The sequence below is a fragment of the Salmo salar genome, chromosome ssa16 (genome assembly GCF_905237065.1).
Source record: "Salmo salar chromosome ssa16, Ssal_v3.1, whole genome shotgun sequence".
NCBI classification, from domain to species: Eukaryota; Metazoa; Chordata; class Actinopteri; order Salmoniformes; family Salmonidae; genus Salmo; species Salmo salar.
Genome location: NC_059457.1, coordinates 67,399,386 through 67,414,385, shown reverse-complemented (window position 1 = coordinate 67,414,385; position 15,000 = coordinate 67,399,386). Strand labels below are relative to the sequence as shown.

General features: G+C 43.5%; 2 protein-coding genes across 7 annotated transcripts in view; both read right to left on the bottom strand.

The window, feature by feature from the left end:
• Positions 1 to 13,595, bottom strand: part of LOC106574236 (secretory phospholipase A2 receptor) — a 29,023-nt gene extending 15,428 nt beyond the window's left edge. For both annotated transcript variants that reach the window (XM_014149954.2, XM_014149956.2), the window contains exons 1-12: positions 13,185 to 13,595; positions 11,233 to 11,613; positions 8,383 to 8,556; positions 8,058 to 8,222; positions 7,662 to 7,775; positions 7,206 to 7,358; positions 4,591 to 4,785; positions 3,226 to 3,383; positions 3,004 to 3,114; positions 1,259 to 1,371; positions 954 to 1,126; positions 1 to 33 (exon numbers count right to left, since the gene is read on the bottom strand). The exon at positions 1 to 33 is cut by the window's left edge and continues 176 nt beyond it. In XM_014149954.2, coding sequence (XP_014005429.1) covers positions 1 to 33; positions 954 to 1,126; positions 1,259 to 1,371; positions 3,004 to 3,114; positions 3,226 to 3,383; positions 4,591 to 4,785; positions 7,206 to 7,358; positions 7,662 to 7,775; positions 8,058 to 8,222; positions 8,383 to 8,556; positions 11,233 to 11,613; positions 13,185 to 13,323 — 1,909 coding nt within the window. In that variant the 5' untranslated portion in view covers positions 13,324 to 13,595. The remainder of the gene's footprint in view (positions 34 to 953; positions 1,127 to 1,258; positions 1,372 to 3,003; positions 3,115 to 3,225; positions 3,384 to 4,590; positions 4,786 to 7,205; positions 7,359 to 7,661; positions 7,776 to 8,057; positions 8,223 to 8,382; positions 8,557 to 11,232; positions 11,614 to 13,184) is intronic.
• A 24-nt stretch (positions 13,596 to 13,619) lies between these two features.
• LOC106574237 (integrin beta-6) overlaps positions 13,620 to 15,000 on the bottom strand; it is a 16,483-nt gene continuing 15,102 nt past the window's right edge. For all 5 annotated transcript variants that reach the window (XM_014149958.2, XM_014149957.2, XM_045697623.1 and 2 more), the window contains 2 exons: positions 14,753 to 14,919; positions 13,620 to 14,652 (listed from right to left, as the gene is read on the bottom strand). In XM_014149958.2, the coding sequence (XP_014005433.1) occupies positions 14,548 to 14,652; positions 14,753 to 14,919 (272 nt within the window). In that variant the 3' untranslated portion in view covers positions 13,620 to 14,547. The remainder of the gene's footprint in view (positions 14,653 to 14,752; positions 14,920 to 15,000) is intronic.

Sequence of the window (15,000 nt, the reverse complement as noted above, 5' to 3'; positions counted from 1 at the left end):
CGCCTGTCATAGCCACACAGCCACCTGCACTGACTAGAGAGGGGAGGAGAGAGAGAGACAAAAAAGAAAGAAAGAACGAAAGAAAGAAAGAAAGAAAGAAAGAAAGAGAGAAAGAAAGAAAGAAAGAAGGAAAGAAAGAAAGAGACTGAGCTGTGAGAAACAGATCCACAATGCCAAGCTAAGCATGCATTGGTTAGAGTGTTGGCACCACAGTATTTTATTAACTAAATGATGGGAATTCTACTTCAAAGTCGTCCTGTCACTTCACCATAGCAACAGCATGATTAATGATGCTGACTGAAGGAAGTTGAGATTGTGAAACCTAAATTACACTTCAACTCATTAATCATAGGCAGCATCCCAAATGGTACTCTATTCGGCTAGTCCCTTCACAGTGCACCCCTAAAGTAGAGCACTACAAAGGGAATAGGGTGCCATTTGGGACTAAGCCACAGTGTGAAGTGAAGGGGGGTGAATGAAGGACAGTAGACAGCCGACACATCCACCTGGGGCTAAACTAACCACTAACTATGTCTGTCTTTCTGTCTTTCTGTCTGTCTGTTCTGTCTCAGCCCTATTGCTGTCTAAGTGGAGCTGGTCTGTGTGATCGAGACCACATGCCAGTGGGTAAGAAAGGGAAGACTGTTGACAGTGGAGTGGTCTGGAAGAACAGAGGTGAATAGAGGAAACAGCATAGCTCTCATAAATCACTCAATCCACTACGACAAAATAGTAGTGTTTACCAGAGAGACTATTGTTAATTGACATAGAGTAAGTTAAAGTTTGTCCCTATCCACTGATCCAGGGTCAGATTGGTTTCCTTACCATACTGATAGCCGTTAGTATACATTGCTGGGTAATCTGACCCTGGATCTGTGGTTAAGGGGCAACTTCTACCTGGAACATAGAGTATAGGGCGCTACAGCGTACCCCACCACGTCTCCCTTCCCCACCTGGCTGATGTCTGTTCCAGTTTGTATAGAGCAGAGGTAGGGGGGATCCGTTGTGTCCCCCCAGCCAGCTGTACTCTCCTTGGTTACCCTGGTCCTGTAGGGCCGTCCAGTAATATACACTACCGTTAGCTCCCATCTCACTCACCAGGCTGTTCAGAAAGGCCTGCTCAAACCTGCCATGGAGAGAAATCAACAATCATTCAATCATTCATCAGAATGCATTCTTGTCGCTATGAAATATGGGAGTTCCCATCTAAGGTGCAGCGTGTAAGAAATGGTTAAGAAGTCTAAGTCAGAAATCAGACCTGTTTTCCACTGTGACCAGAGGAGCCTTGCAGTAGTAACCCTTGACAGCGTCTTCATAGCTCTGCTCGTGGCTCGTCACCATGTAGCAAGAGTGGCCCTTCCGCTTCCAATCCTGTGGGGAAGACATACAGATGTAGGATGTTACTTTGAGCCAGTTTGCTACAGTAGGAAAATAATCCTGCACAGCAGCAGGAAATGTGAATTATTATGTGGATTATAATCAAAAGACATTGTCTGTAGGGGTTGATCCATTTTTTTTGTTACGGCAAGTTAAGTCTGAAATTAAAGTGGAAATTACAAACTTTAGAAACCTTTTTTAACCTCGAATACACTACAAGTTTGCATTTCCTTCCGTGCAGGTACATTAGAAGGAACAAACGAGTGATCAAATGAGGATCCTACATCTGTATCTCAGTTAGATTAAATGAATAAAATAAAATAAAAACATTATACGCGTGAATGTTTCTACCGCAGACACCATCCAAGAGTGAGAGCAGCCATGACAATGCGCTGAATATACTGGAGGAGATAAGACTAGAGGTGGAAGCCAGACTCACACATTACTCCATGTCTATACACACAGACACCTGAAAAGAGTCTGGGCCGGTGTACAAGAATTGCAACAAGCTCAGGAGAGCCGGCCAAGCTGACTGGATTGTGTTACACTCCAAACATTCTGGCAGTAAGAGCCGCATAGTTTGGAATTAGCAGTAGACGGCAGTGGCTAATACAAGCAAACACACGTGGAGGATTGGGGTTAGGGGTGAGGGGGTGGGGGTTAGGGCTATGACTGGGCCCATCTGTTAGGACTGGAGGGGGCTTTGGGGGGGGGCTTTTGGGAAGTGTCTTAGGGACAGGAAGTAGTAGTGTTTTGACAAGTGTCCTACATTTCACTCCCACCTCCCCATACACACTTGATGACCAACAGCAGCCAACACTTTCCAACACGTGCGGGTGGAAGGAATGTACACCAGTTCGTCCGCGATGAAGGAGATTCTCTCTTTATGTTGTCAAATCCCTTTCCAACTGAGGCCGTTTTCAATGAACACAGCTCGGGTGATTGTGTGAATTTCACAACGTGGCCTGAAAATAATCAAATACAGTCTCTGAAAAAAGTATTTATTTGTGAAGTCCCATATTTTTTTGTGCCCATTGATACTACACCTCCAGGGCTTTTTCCTGTCCGTTTTAGGACATGGTGAAACAGTGAAACAGCCCTTATGAGTCAATCTGCTTATGTCCTCGTAAACAGAGGTCACAACACCACATGACAGTCAGACAATACGTCATCTAGCTGTTGAATCAGCTCATTGTCCTGAACGCAGAGCAGACTCGCCCAAACCCCGGATCTGAACCCAACCAGGCTGTTTCACTGTAATGGTAATGCATGTCTGGATATGTGGAACACCACTATTCTGACCACACAGCATTCCACGGAACCTCTGTCTGACAAAGGATGTATGGAATCAACAACGCATGGTGCCATGAAGTTCTTCTGGAAACAGTTGGGTTAAGATTGATAAGAGAGCTATGTTGAATTTCAATTTCACCTTCCATGGATATGGCAGATATGCATTCTTCTGCTCGGGGCTAGGACATATGCAGATACCTTGTAGGGTTTCTTATCAGATCATCTGTGTGTGTGTGTGTGTGTGTGTGTGTGTGTGTGTGTGTGTGTGTGTGTGTGTGTGTGTGTGTGTGTGTGTGTGTGTGTGTGTGTGTGTGTTTGTGTGTGTGTGCCTACCTCAGGACAGCCCTCGTCCCATGCTCCAGTGGGGAGTAGGGACAGAAGTCCTGCTCTCCTACACACTGCAGGGAGCTTCTCATCGCATGGTGCCAACAGCCAGTTCCCCTCCTAGGACAAACACACACACATATTTGAGTCATTTACTATATTCAGTCAAATAAAGACGACGAACCAACCGCAAACTGTAGTCATCCGTGAAAAGCATTCAGTCGACTGTACCGTTATGTCAGTCTTGGCACAGAGCTGACTGTTGCTATGGGTAGGATGGTGCATGTGCCAGAGAGTGAGGTCGACTGGGGAGCCGTCTGACCACTCTACAGCTGAGGACGACAGCTTCTTTATCAGGCCGATCCACACCTCTGAGCCAGACCCTGAGACTACAGTACACACATATATGTAAATGTACGCACACACACACACACACACACACACACACACACACACACACACACACACACACACACACACACACACACACACACACACACACACACACACACACACACACATACTTAGTTGATTTGTCAACATTAAAAAACAACTACTTAAAAGTCAATACACCTTCCCATGACCCTTTATGATGTCCACACAATCCCAGAACATAGAACACACTATACACCGTCCCATGATCCTTTATGATGTCCACACAATCCCAGAACATAAAACACACTATACACCGTCCCATGATCCTTTATGATGTCCACACAATCCCAGAACATAAAACACACTATACACCGTCCCATGATCCTTTATGATGTCCACACAATCCCAGAACATAGAACACAATATACACCGTCCCATGATCCTTTATGATGTCTACACAATCCCAGAACATAGAACACACTATACACCGTCCCATGATCCTTTATGATGTCTACACAATCCCAGAACATAGAACACACTATACACCGTCCCATGATCCTTTATGATGTCCACACAATCCCAGAACATAGAACACACTATACACCGTCCCATGATCCTTTATGATGTCTACACAATCCCAGAACATAGAACACACTATACACCGTCCCATGATCCTTTATGATGTCCACACAATCCCAGAACATAGAACACACTATACACCGTCCCATGATCCTTTATGATGTCCACACAATCCCAGAACATAGAACACACTATACACCGTCCCATGATCCTTTATGATGTCCACACAATCCCAGAACATAGAACACACTATACACCGTCCCATGATCCTTTATGATGTCCACACAATCCCAGAACATAGAACACACTATACACCGTCCCATGATCCTTTATGATGTCCACACAATCCCAGAACATAAAACACACTATACACCGTCCCATGATCCTTTATGATGTCCACACAATCCCAGAACATAGAACACACTATACACCGTCCCATGATCCTTTATGATGTCTACACAATCCCAGAACATAGAACACACTATACACCGTCCCATGATCCTTTATGATGTCCACACAATCCCAGAACATAGAACACACTATACACCGTCCCATGATCCTTTATGATGTCTACACAATCCCAGAACATAGAACACACTATACACCACATACTAGAATATAGAAGCTCAGATCCAGACTCACCGTTAGCCAGCAGGCCCAGCAACAGTTCTACATCAGATAGTGAGTGTAGGCTGGTGAGGTTGGCCCCTATGGAGTTACAGGCAGTGGAGGAGTCCTCCCAGCTCCCTGCCTCAGTCTCTGCCAGGGCTTTGTAGCAGCAACGGTTGTGGGCCAGCCAGCCCTCGGAACACACCGTGCGGTAGTACTGCCAGTTATCTGGGGGCGGGTGACGGAGAGGAAAAGAGACGAGAGGTAACGGTCCAATTCAGCACAAAAACATTAGCACCTGTCATTCTAAGATTTAGGGGTAAAGAGAGAAAAGCTCCAAGTATTTGGTATTGGTATTTTATTAGGATCCCCGTTGGCTGTTGCAAAAGCAGCAGTTACTCTTCCTGGGGTCCACACAAAACATGAAACATGATACAGAATGACATAATAAAGAACATCAATAGACAAGAACAGTTTAAGGACAGAACTACATACATTTTTTTTAAAAGGCACACATAGCCTACATATCAATGCATACACACAAAAGAGTCATCTCGCATTGCCACTCTTCCAAGTGTCGTTCATCACTCTGGAGAAATATAAATGAAAGAAAGCAGTAAATAGAAGTTTGGTCCTAGGTGGAAACATTCTCAAATGGAGGTGTACAACCTATGTTTTCTGTTATAGCCCTGTTATAGCCTAGCGTGGAAGAAGCCGAGGTCAAGAGTTCATGTTCCAGGTAGAACCCAGCTGTTGAGCTGTTAGCTGAAGCTCCTCTCCCATTCTATTCGTTGGATCATTCAAACGACATTACTCACCGGAGTGACTCAGAATTCCTACTGTCACTGGAATAAATAACAAGACTTCGACTGGCACTGGAATAAATAACAGGAAAAAAACAACCAAGCTGTGCCCAAATGCTGACCTGTTAGAGAAGGTTTTTCAGTACCATTCAACAGTTCTTGTTGGAGAGAACATCGTGTTGGAACATTACCGGTGGATAATTCACCAGACGACTCTCGAGCCAGACAGAAACAATTGAGTCATCCGTATCAACCAAAACAAACAGCCAAACGTTGCTCATGGTTATGCAGTTGAACCTATTAGAAAGGGCTGTTCGGAACTGTTAACAAGTACTAGTTGTAGACTGTGTATAAGAATATGACAAATGGGATAGCTCACCAAGCCCTCTTGAGCCAGACTGAGACAGCTGACTCAGGTACCAAACACAACCAAACTCTGTGCATCAGTCCCAAATAGCACCCTATTCCCTACATAATGCACTATTTCTGACCAAAGCCCTATGAGCCCTGGTCAAAAGTAGCACACTCTATAGGGAATAGGGTGCTATTTGGGATGTAGATGAATAATTCCCTAGGCCCTAGAGCCAGACGGACCTTTTTTTTATCAGCCTCTACGTGTAATCACCACCTATAAACCACAATGTAAACAGGTTACTGTGAATCTGACAGTAGCTTACAGGCAGCTCGGTGGCAGGTAAAATGCTGTACGTCATATAACAGTACACCTACTGTAACATAAATACGGTATCAAAGCAAGTACTGTGTAATAACACACAGCACAATACCTTAACATATACTGTATTATACTGTATTATACTGTAAAAAAATAAAAAGTGAATGCTACCATAATCGGAATGAATGAATGGATGAATGGTTGAACGGATGAATGGTTGAACGGATGAATGGTTGAACGGATGAATGAATGAATGGATGAATGGTTGAACGGATGAATGGTTGAACGGATGAATGAATGAATGGATGAATGGTTGAACAGATGAATGGTTGAACGGATGAATGGATGAATCGGGTGAATGGATGAACGGATGAATGGATGAACGGATGAATTCATAACATTCATTGCGGAGAGGGGTTTCTATTTCACAGCATTTTACAGTAGCGAGCAGGGTGGCTGCTAGGTAAAGGGTTTACATTACAGTATATTAATTACAATTTGGTGTTTTATATCACTTGCACTTCTAGAGGCCTTAACAAAGGCTTCCAAACTGGCAGTGACTACAGTGCAAAACAGAACAAAAGGACAAGGTTTAAGACTTGCTGCCACTCCATTCTGTCCCCTACTGTGGGGCACTATAACCACATAGGAGTTAAACTGCTACAGCATTCTCACTTCCAGGTGCAACAAATATAGCCTATTACAAGGCACGCCTCAAAATATGTTAATTAGCCAGAAACAACAATACCATGCACCCACTAGTTGTCAAAAGGTTTTTGGCGCTCCAAAGATGAGGTGCAGTACTGTATTCTGTGGGTTGGAATTACAGTACCATTCGAAATACAGCAATTCTATGCCCCGCCCACAACATTTTCACACAATGCACCATCATTTACAGTATGCTGCAGCAAAACATTTCAGAGTATTTCACTGTTGAAAATACCCCAAATTAGTGTAGAATTTACAGTTTTCCGTTACAGTGCAGATTATTAATCATTTCTTGTAGTATAATGGCTGAGCACTAAGGCAACAATAGACTGAGCGCCAGTCTGTTTGTGCTATCATGCCAACTCTTTGTCACTCATTGTCATGTCAAACACTGTTTTGCACAAACAGATATGGGACCAGGTTAGGGCCACAATATGAAACATATAGGACCACTGATGTCTTACCTAGAGGCTCAGCTCTCCTGGTGTCATTGGGGGTCTTCTTACAGATGTAGGGTAGAGCAGACTCACAGGACAGACTCTGCCACTGGTGCCCCCCCGAGGCTGAGTTATACACTCCACACTGCCTGTTGTCCTGCAGAGGGCTGGATGACAGGCCTGGGAGAGACCAACACGGGTAACGGGGGAGTTACAGGTAGAAAGGGAGAAACGTTGGCCTAGTTTCAAACACACATTTCTGGCTCCCACCACTGCTACAGCAGGAACTTCTTGATTCTCCCCGCTGAGATCCAAATTGACTGGACCGGTCTGAGCAAAATGGCCAGAAACTCCACTTCAGAGGGCTACATGAAGCTATTACATCTTATTACTAACGCTAATGCTGTTCATTCACATCTTAAAGGAGGAATCTGGGCCTTGGAGTGGGAATGAAAAGGTTGGAGAGCAGCCCAAGTCTCTTACCCGAGGTGAAGTTAACCAAGGCTAGAGGAGCTCCATCAGACCACTGCCACCCTGTTCTCTCACTCAGGTGGTTCAGTCCGATCCACACCATCACTCCCACGTCAGCCAACCGCTCTGAAAGACACAGAACCACACACATGAACACCACTAACTCTGGGCAAAACGTCTTGTCCTTTCTCCAACCTGAATAAGCAAAACTATGAACACAAGTCCGTTTTAAGGCATAATACCGCACCCAAGAGTTTCTAGTTTATACAGTTTATACAGTATGTGTAGCTCAGACCATACCACCCACCTTCTCTCCTTTCCTGACTAAAAGTTCAAATAAAGTTTTAAATGTTTAGACAGAACTATTAAGTATAGTGATAAAATAGTTCTAGAGACGAGTTGTCCTACCTCTGATGTACATCTGTTCAGTGAGGTCAGTGATGCTGAGTAGACTTCCTCCCTGGGCCAGGCAGGAGGAGTAGGCCTGGCTCCACGTCAGGATGGTGTACAGGTTGAACTGGTAACACGCACGGCTCTCCTGGTTCAAGTCCCAGAACGTGTCGCAGCTCAACTCTGGAGGCAGAGACAAAGACATTTGAATATTATCATGGTTGTGTTGTATCGAAGAAATTCGATCAAACCCACACTGTACAACAATACTGGTGTGTGTGTGTGTGTGTGTGTGTGTGTGTGTGTGTGTGTGTGTGTGTGTGTGTCTGTGTCTGTGCATCACCTTGACTGGGACAGAAGCCCCATTTCTCATCCTGGTCGTATCGACTGGTGGTGGCACACCAGCGATGGTGGTCCTCGCGCCCCTCTGCCGTGCACTCTGAGTACCACTTGTTGTTGTATTTGAACGGCAGGGCACAAGGCATGCCGTGGGCATTACCCAACAGTGTGTGGATCTCTACAGAGAAAAACATTGTCACTCTTTGGGCTCATGTTCACGGTTATATAGTGAGCCTGTTGGTTTTCTTATGTAAGGGATGATTAGCATTTGCATGGCTGCGTTAATATCAAACCAACTGGGTCTCAATGAAACTGTCTGTGTAGAAAGAGGTCAGTCAGTGCATGTCACTACTATAATATACTAGGTATGCTAGTGATGCGCGGGTTGACTTATAACCCGCAGTCCCCCGCGGTTATATCCGCGGGCGGGTGGGATTAGTGTCATGAAATATCGTGTGTATGAAGGGTTGAATAAAGAGCAAACAATGCATTAAAAATGCATAAATGTCTCATTCTTATGCAATTCATATGAATAGGCTACAATGAGGTTTTTTCTTTTATTTGTTTTATCTGGCGTTAGTGCGTAGGCTAGCCTAAGCCTAAACATTAGGGCCTAACCGTAGAGTGCCAAATACACACCGATTGCCAAATGCTTTTTGGAACAATGTCGGAGTTTAATTCGATAAGAAAATGGAGAGTTCAAATGAAATGGAAGGGAGGGCCAGTAGTAGTCTAATGTTTGGGAAAGATTTGGTGAAGTGGTAAAAGTGGATTACAGCAGTGATATCCGTGATGATGGTGAGGCTCTATACAAATTTGAGTCACAAGACAGGGACTTCAAAATGGCGCGTCTTGGGAACTGTACTGTTCAGACAGGTTAAATGTGATAGCAGCTGACCTGGACACTGACTGTAGGTCTAGAACTTCTCATAGCCTAATAATATTAACTTCTGAATAAATGAATTATTTATTGCAGTAAAATGATACACGAAAAAATCGATACGGTTACATATCGGGATACTATTTTTGACGATTTATCGTATCCTAAGCAATATTTTTGGAACAGTATTGAATTGCAATACATATATAGAACCGTGAGAATCCCAATTCATATCGTATTGGCACTTAAGTATCAAGGAGGTCAAAGACCTGGCAGTGCAGTGCCAGGACAACAACCTCTCCCTCAACGTGAGCAAGACAAAGGAGCTGAGTGTGGACTTCAGGAAAAGGAGGGCCGAACATCGAAGGGGCTGTAGTGGAGCGGGTCGAGAGTTTCAAGTTCCTTGGTGTCCACATCACCAACAAACTATCATGGTCCAAACACACCAAGACAGTCATGAAGAGGGCACGACAACACCTTTTCCTCCTCAGGAGTCTGAAAAGATTTGGCATGGGTCCCCAGATCCTCAAAGAATTCTACAGCTGCACCATCGAGAGCATCCTGACCCGTTGCATCACCGCCTGGTATGGCAACTGCTCGGCATCCAAGGTGCTACAGAGGGTAGTACGTACGGCCCAGTACATCACTGGGGCCAAGCTTCCTGCCATCCAGGACCTACAGTATATACTAGGCGGTGTCAGAGGAAGGCCCAAAAAATTGTCAAAGGCTCCAGTCACCAAAGTCATAGACTGTTCTCTCCGCTTCCACGCGGTAAGCGGTACCGGAGCGCCAAGTCAAGGTCCAAAAGGCTCCTTAACAGCTTCTACCTCCAAGCCATAAGACTGCTGAACAATTAATCAAATGGCCACCTGGACTATTTACATTGACCCCCCCCCTCCCCTCCATTTGTTTTGTACACTGCTGCTACTCGCTGTTTATTATCTATGCATATTCACTTTACCCCTACCTACATGTACAAATTACCTCTACTAACCTGTACCCCTGCGCATTGACTCGGTACCGGCACCCCTTGTATATAGCCTTGTTATTGTTATTTTATTGTGTTAGTTTTAATCAAATGTTTTATTTTAGTTTATTTAGTAAATATTTTTTTAACTCTATTTCTTTAACTGCATTGTTGGTTAAGGGCTTGTAAGTAAGCATTTCATGGTAACGTCTACACCTGTTGTATTCGGCGCAGGTGACAAATAAAATTGGATTTGATTTGATAATAGCTTATTGTGAGGTCCCTGGCAATTCTCAGCCCTATCACCAAGTGTAAACAGGAGTGGAGAAATATGATTTATTTCATTCAGCATCTTGAGAGAATGAATGCGCGGTTAGGAACCGTCTGTAAAGGTGCTATCTTTATCAGCATAATAGAAGCTGATAGAATTTCAACCACATAGAATATGCATCCAAAACTAACTGAAATCTTATCAAAAACATGTTGGGTCATTTTAACAGCTTTCTATTTTCTTAAAACCGGTCAAACTGATGTAATTTGGAAATTCTGCAAATTGCATTTTCTCCCCGGTCCTTAAATGTCTTTGCTCTGCAAGAGAAGCAGAAACGAAAGAGAATAGAGAAAACAAACTTTATCTATGTCAACTACATAGAAGCATATATTCTATACATTTATGACATTATTCTGATGGGCAAATGTTTATTTAGTCTTCTAGGGCAACAAGTAATGACAGAAGAGAAGCTGCACCTATCTAATTACAGACGTTGGCTGAAAAATAGTCTATTATAAGCAGTAACATATGCCTATCTAAAAAGGCTCAAAAAATCGTTCCACCTTCTCTGACTGTACAGCGCTTTTTCTATATTTGCGGGTTAGGGTCGGGTGTGAGCCTCAGATTTTAAATGTATCATATATAGTCGGGCGGTTACGAATGCTTTATTAGCGGTTGCGGGCGGGTGCGGGTGAACAAACAGCTGACCCACGCATCACTAATGTTTACTACTTACCCTCATAAGGATAGGCACATGGCCCCTCCCCCGGTGTAGAGTACCTCCGCCACTGATGATAACTGGCCCTCTTGACCACCACCAGGCGTCCAGCCACGGACAGCTTCAGCTGGGACGCCCCGTACAACGTATTCCCATTGCACCTCCACCACAGGGTCCGGAGGGGTGAGTCACACTCGAAGGTGCCCAGGGGCTGGGTGGAGTCGCTGATGTTCAGGCCCAGACAGAGGCTGCTACCCAGATTGAAGAGGCGGTGGCGAGACACCCACTTCCACAGCATATGGCGGGTGGGCCTCTCACAGCTCTCCAGGACCAGGTTAGAGGAGGAGGAGGAGATGCAGCGCTTCAGCTGGGTACTCTCCATGATGAACAGACCCTTGTCTGGGAATAGAGGGATTGATGGATGGAAATGTAGGGTAGTGGTGAAGAATAATAACATCTTCTACTGTAAACTTCACTATGCTCTCTCTACGACACCAATATTGGTGTTTGAGCACTAAAAGGCCCTGTCTTAAGGCTTCCGCATGCTTCGGTTCTGCTGGACTGAACGAGTGTGCTCGCATACTCCCTTAAAAGACCTTTGCTTGAAAAACGAGAAAAAGTAGTTTGTCCAACTTGAGAAGCCATAGCCAGTATACACTTCCCAGAATCAGTCAGAATTAATAAAAACATTTAGAAGTTATCTGTCATTAATTTGTACGTTTTTGCCGAGATCTTAGTTGCGCAATTTTATGTTTGTGCAGTTTGGTGCAGTATTTCTCAAGTTAAAAAAATGGCATGAATACGAGTTATCTATTGTTGAATGGCAACAAACCCATTATTGAAGAATCCCTACTGTTGACCAATGACCGATGATGGGGCGTAGACTTCGGCTCCGAACTTCGGCTTTCCTCGAGAAAAATGTTTGTGTTCACGAACAGTCGAAAAAAAAAACGGTCCGAAGACCAAAACGCACAACAACTTCACAAATGATCGTCATAATATATGCACGTATTGTTCCGAACTGTTTATTGTTCAGGGGCCTATCCGTGTCATTCTCCTTATACACATGTCTGAAACAAGTGTGAATGTTTATAGGCTGCTAAAATGTTTTATTAGGCCGATGCATAATAACATTACCATAACAACATTACCACTAGCCTAGATTGTCACATCCGATAAACAATTAAAATTCAATGAAACTGGAGACTTGACTTTAGGACATGGACAGGGCTACTCTCTGTGCCCAACCAAACAACATGTCTGAGCCTTTTCTCTCTATCTCTCTCTGTGTATGTGTCCCTAGTTAAATAAAGGTTAAATTAACATCAAATAAAAATGTGTGTATCCTCCTGTCATTCCTTTGGCATAATTCCATGACCCAATTTGAGCTCTCTCCTGTCTACACCAGGGAAACATGCCCTCTACAGCCTACAGTTGTTATACTGTGCTAACAGTCTATCCATGGTTACCTTTACCTGACCCTAATCTGTCCGTCCCTCTACCCATAACAGCATCAATGTTGATGTTTTATTCTTTCTGACCTGTCCAATCTGCATCAGAAACCTGATGGTCACATGATGAGTCCATTCATTAATTGATCATGCATAATAAGGGCAACATGTTCTTATTACGAAATCATTTTGCAGTACTTCCAGTCCAGATTACACAACAATTTAACTACCTTTTCTTATATTGTTTATTGTATTTTTCCATAATCGAAACCGAGAATAATACAACGCATCTCGCCATGCATCCAGCGGCGCAGCGCTGTAGCCTACAGAAGCCTATGCAAATATCTTGTCTTGCACATACAGTATACCACACTTGCGTACACAGGAGTCTTTCTTATTGTAGACTTTCTTGTCCTGACTTGCATGACTGACCTATCATTTATAATTCTTTTAAAAAACTGAACAGTAGGCTACTAGTGGACACATTTTGATGTTCGATGCAGTCTGAGCTGAACTTACTGTAGAGTTCGGAAAGATCTTTTTTCTCCAACACCACATCGTCTTCAATCACACAGTCGCAGCTATTCACAAAGACTATTGCAAAGATTAACAAGAGCACTCCTAAAGATTCTGTACAGCGTGATAAATATATTCTCATTTCGACGACAAGTTGCGGGATAAAAAGGCAGGAGTTCGAACATTCCTTGGTTGTTTTTCTCCTGAAGAACTTTCCGAAAGTTTGGGTAATCGCGACGTCACGGCCCAAGGTCTCTGCGGGGTAGTAAAAGGCAGCATAGCCTACATTTCTTCCAGACAATTTTTGGGCGGGGGTCGGCTTTTATGGTTTTTACACACGTTTTAGAAGAACATTGACAGTCTATTTCAAATAATACTCAAAAATAGGTTTACATAATTTACACTCAACGATAATAAATCAAAACATGACGAACCTGATGATGTGGCGCCAACTCAAAAGTTCAACTTTATTTTTGCGCCATACATTAAAGTTAATCAATTATTCCAATCAAAATTACATAATTCAAGGCTCAGCCTCGACTCAAAACCCAAAACAAAACATTCATAACACAAAAAAAACATGAAACATTATTGCAGTAGTATCAAGCCTACTCAGCTTATTCTCAGTTTTAGGCTACCTATGTCCCAACCCAAAGTCTATGAAAAAAAGTAAAGATGTAGGTTCTTAATTTGAGCCAGTTTGCTACATCAAGAAAATAACCCTGCAGCAACCAGAAATGTAAATGATTATGTGGATTACAATTAAAGGACAAATCTGACATTTCAAAGTAGAAATTACAAACTTCAGAAACCTTTTTAAATCTCAAATACACTACAAGTTTTACATTTCCTACATTGCAGGAAGGTTCTCCTGCAACAGGGTGATCAAATTAAAATCCTACATCTGTAACAACCTAAATGGGAAAATCCAGTGTTCAGTTCAGCAGAGCGTTTGTACCAGAGACAACTTTAAGAGCAGCAAAATCAAAGTCATTTCATGTAGAGATGATTCATAGCTAGACATTCCATTTTCTGTCTGCTGATATGAGATAGCATCCCTGAAGAAGATCCAGACCTTTTGGAGTGATACAATGTTGCACATTGTGGTGATTACAATTTGTCCTTACACCACACACGCGCACATGCACGCACGCACGCACGCACACACACACACACACACAAATACACACACACACACACACACACACACACACACACACACACACACACACACACACACACACACACACACACACACACACACAATAGATACTATACAACATAAATATCTCCACAACTGCCCTAACGGACTTCCAGTGCACTCAACAGCTGGTAAATATTTTACATATAAAAGCTGATGTCATCATCAGTAGCCATCCATTGAATGAATATCAACTTTCGGTCTCCCTGTGCTTTTATAAGTTACATTTTTAAACGTTGATGTCGAGCTTCTAAACAGAGGGTTTGTACCCTGTGAAGAAAGAAAAAAAACAGTTTAACAGTAAATTATACAAGAATTTCTAAGTAACTGACATGAGACAGAGCAAATGAGGACAAGGACACCATCTTACCGACTGCCATTTAGCCTTTGCCCTCTCTGCCTCAAACTTGGCAACCTCACTGCGGTCGTGGACCGAGATCAGCAGCTTCCACACCACCAGCAGGATGAGGCCGATGGTGAGGATGGACAGAGAGACCCCCACTACTATCATAACTATGTTGGGGGGCTCAGGACAGTCTGGAGGGATGGAGAGAGAGAGAGACACACACACAGTTACGTCCGTAGTCATCACAGAGACACTTTTTCGAGGTGTAATTG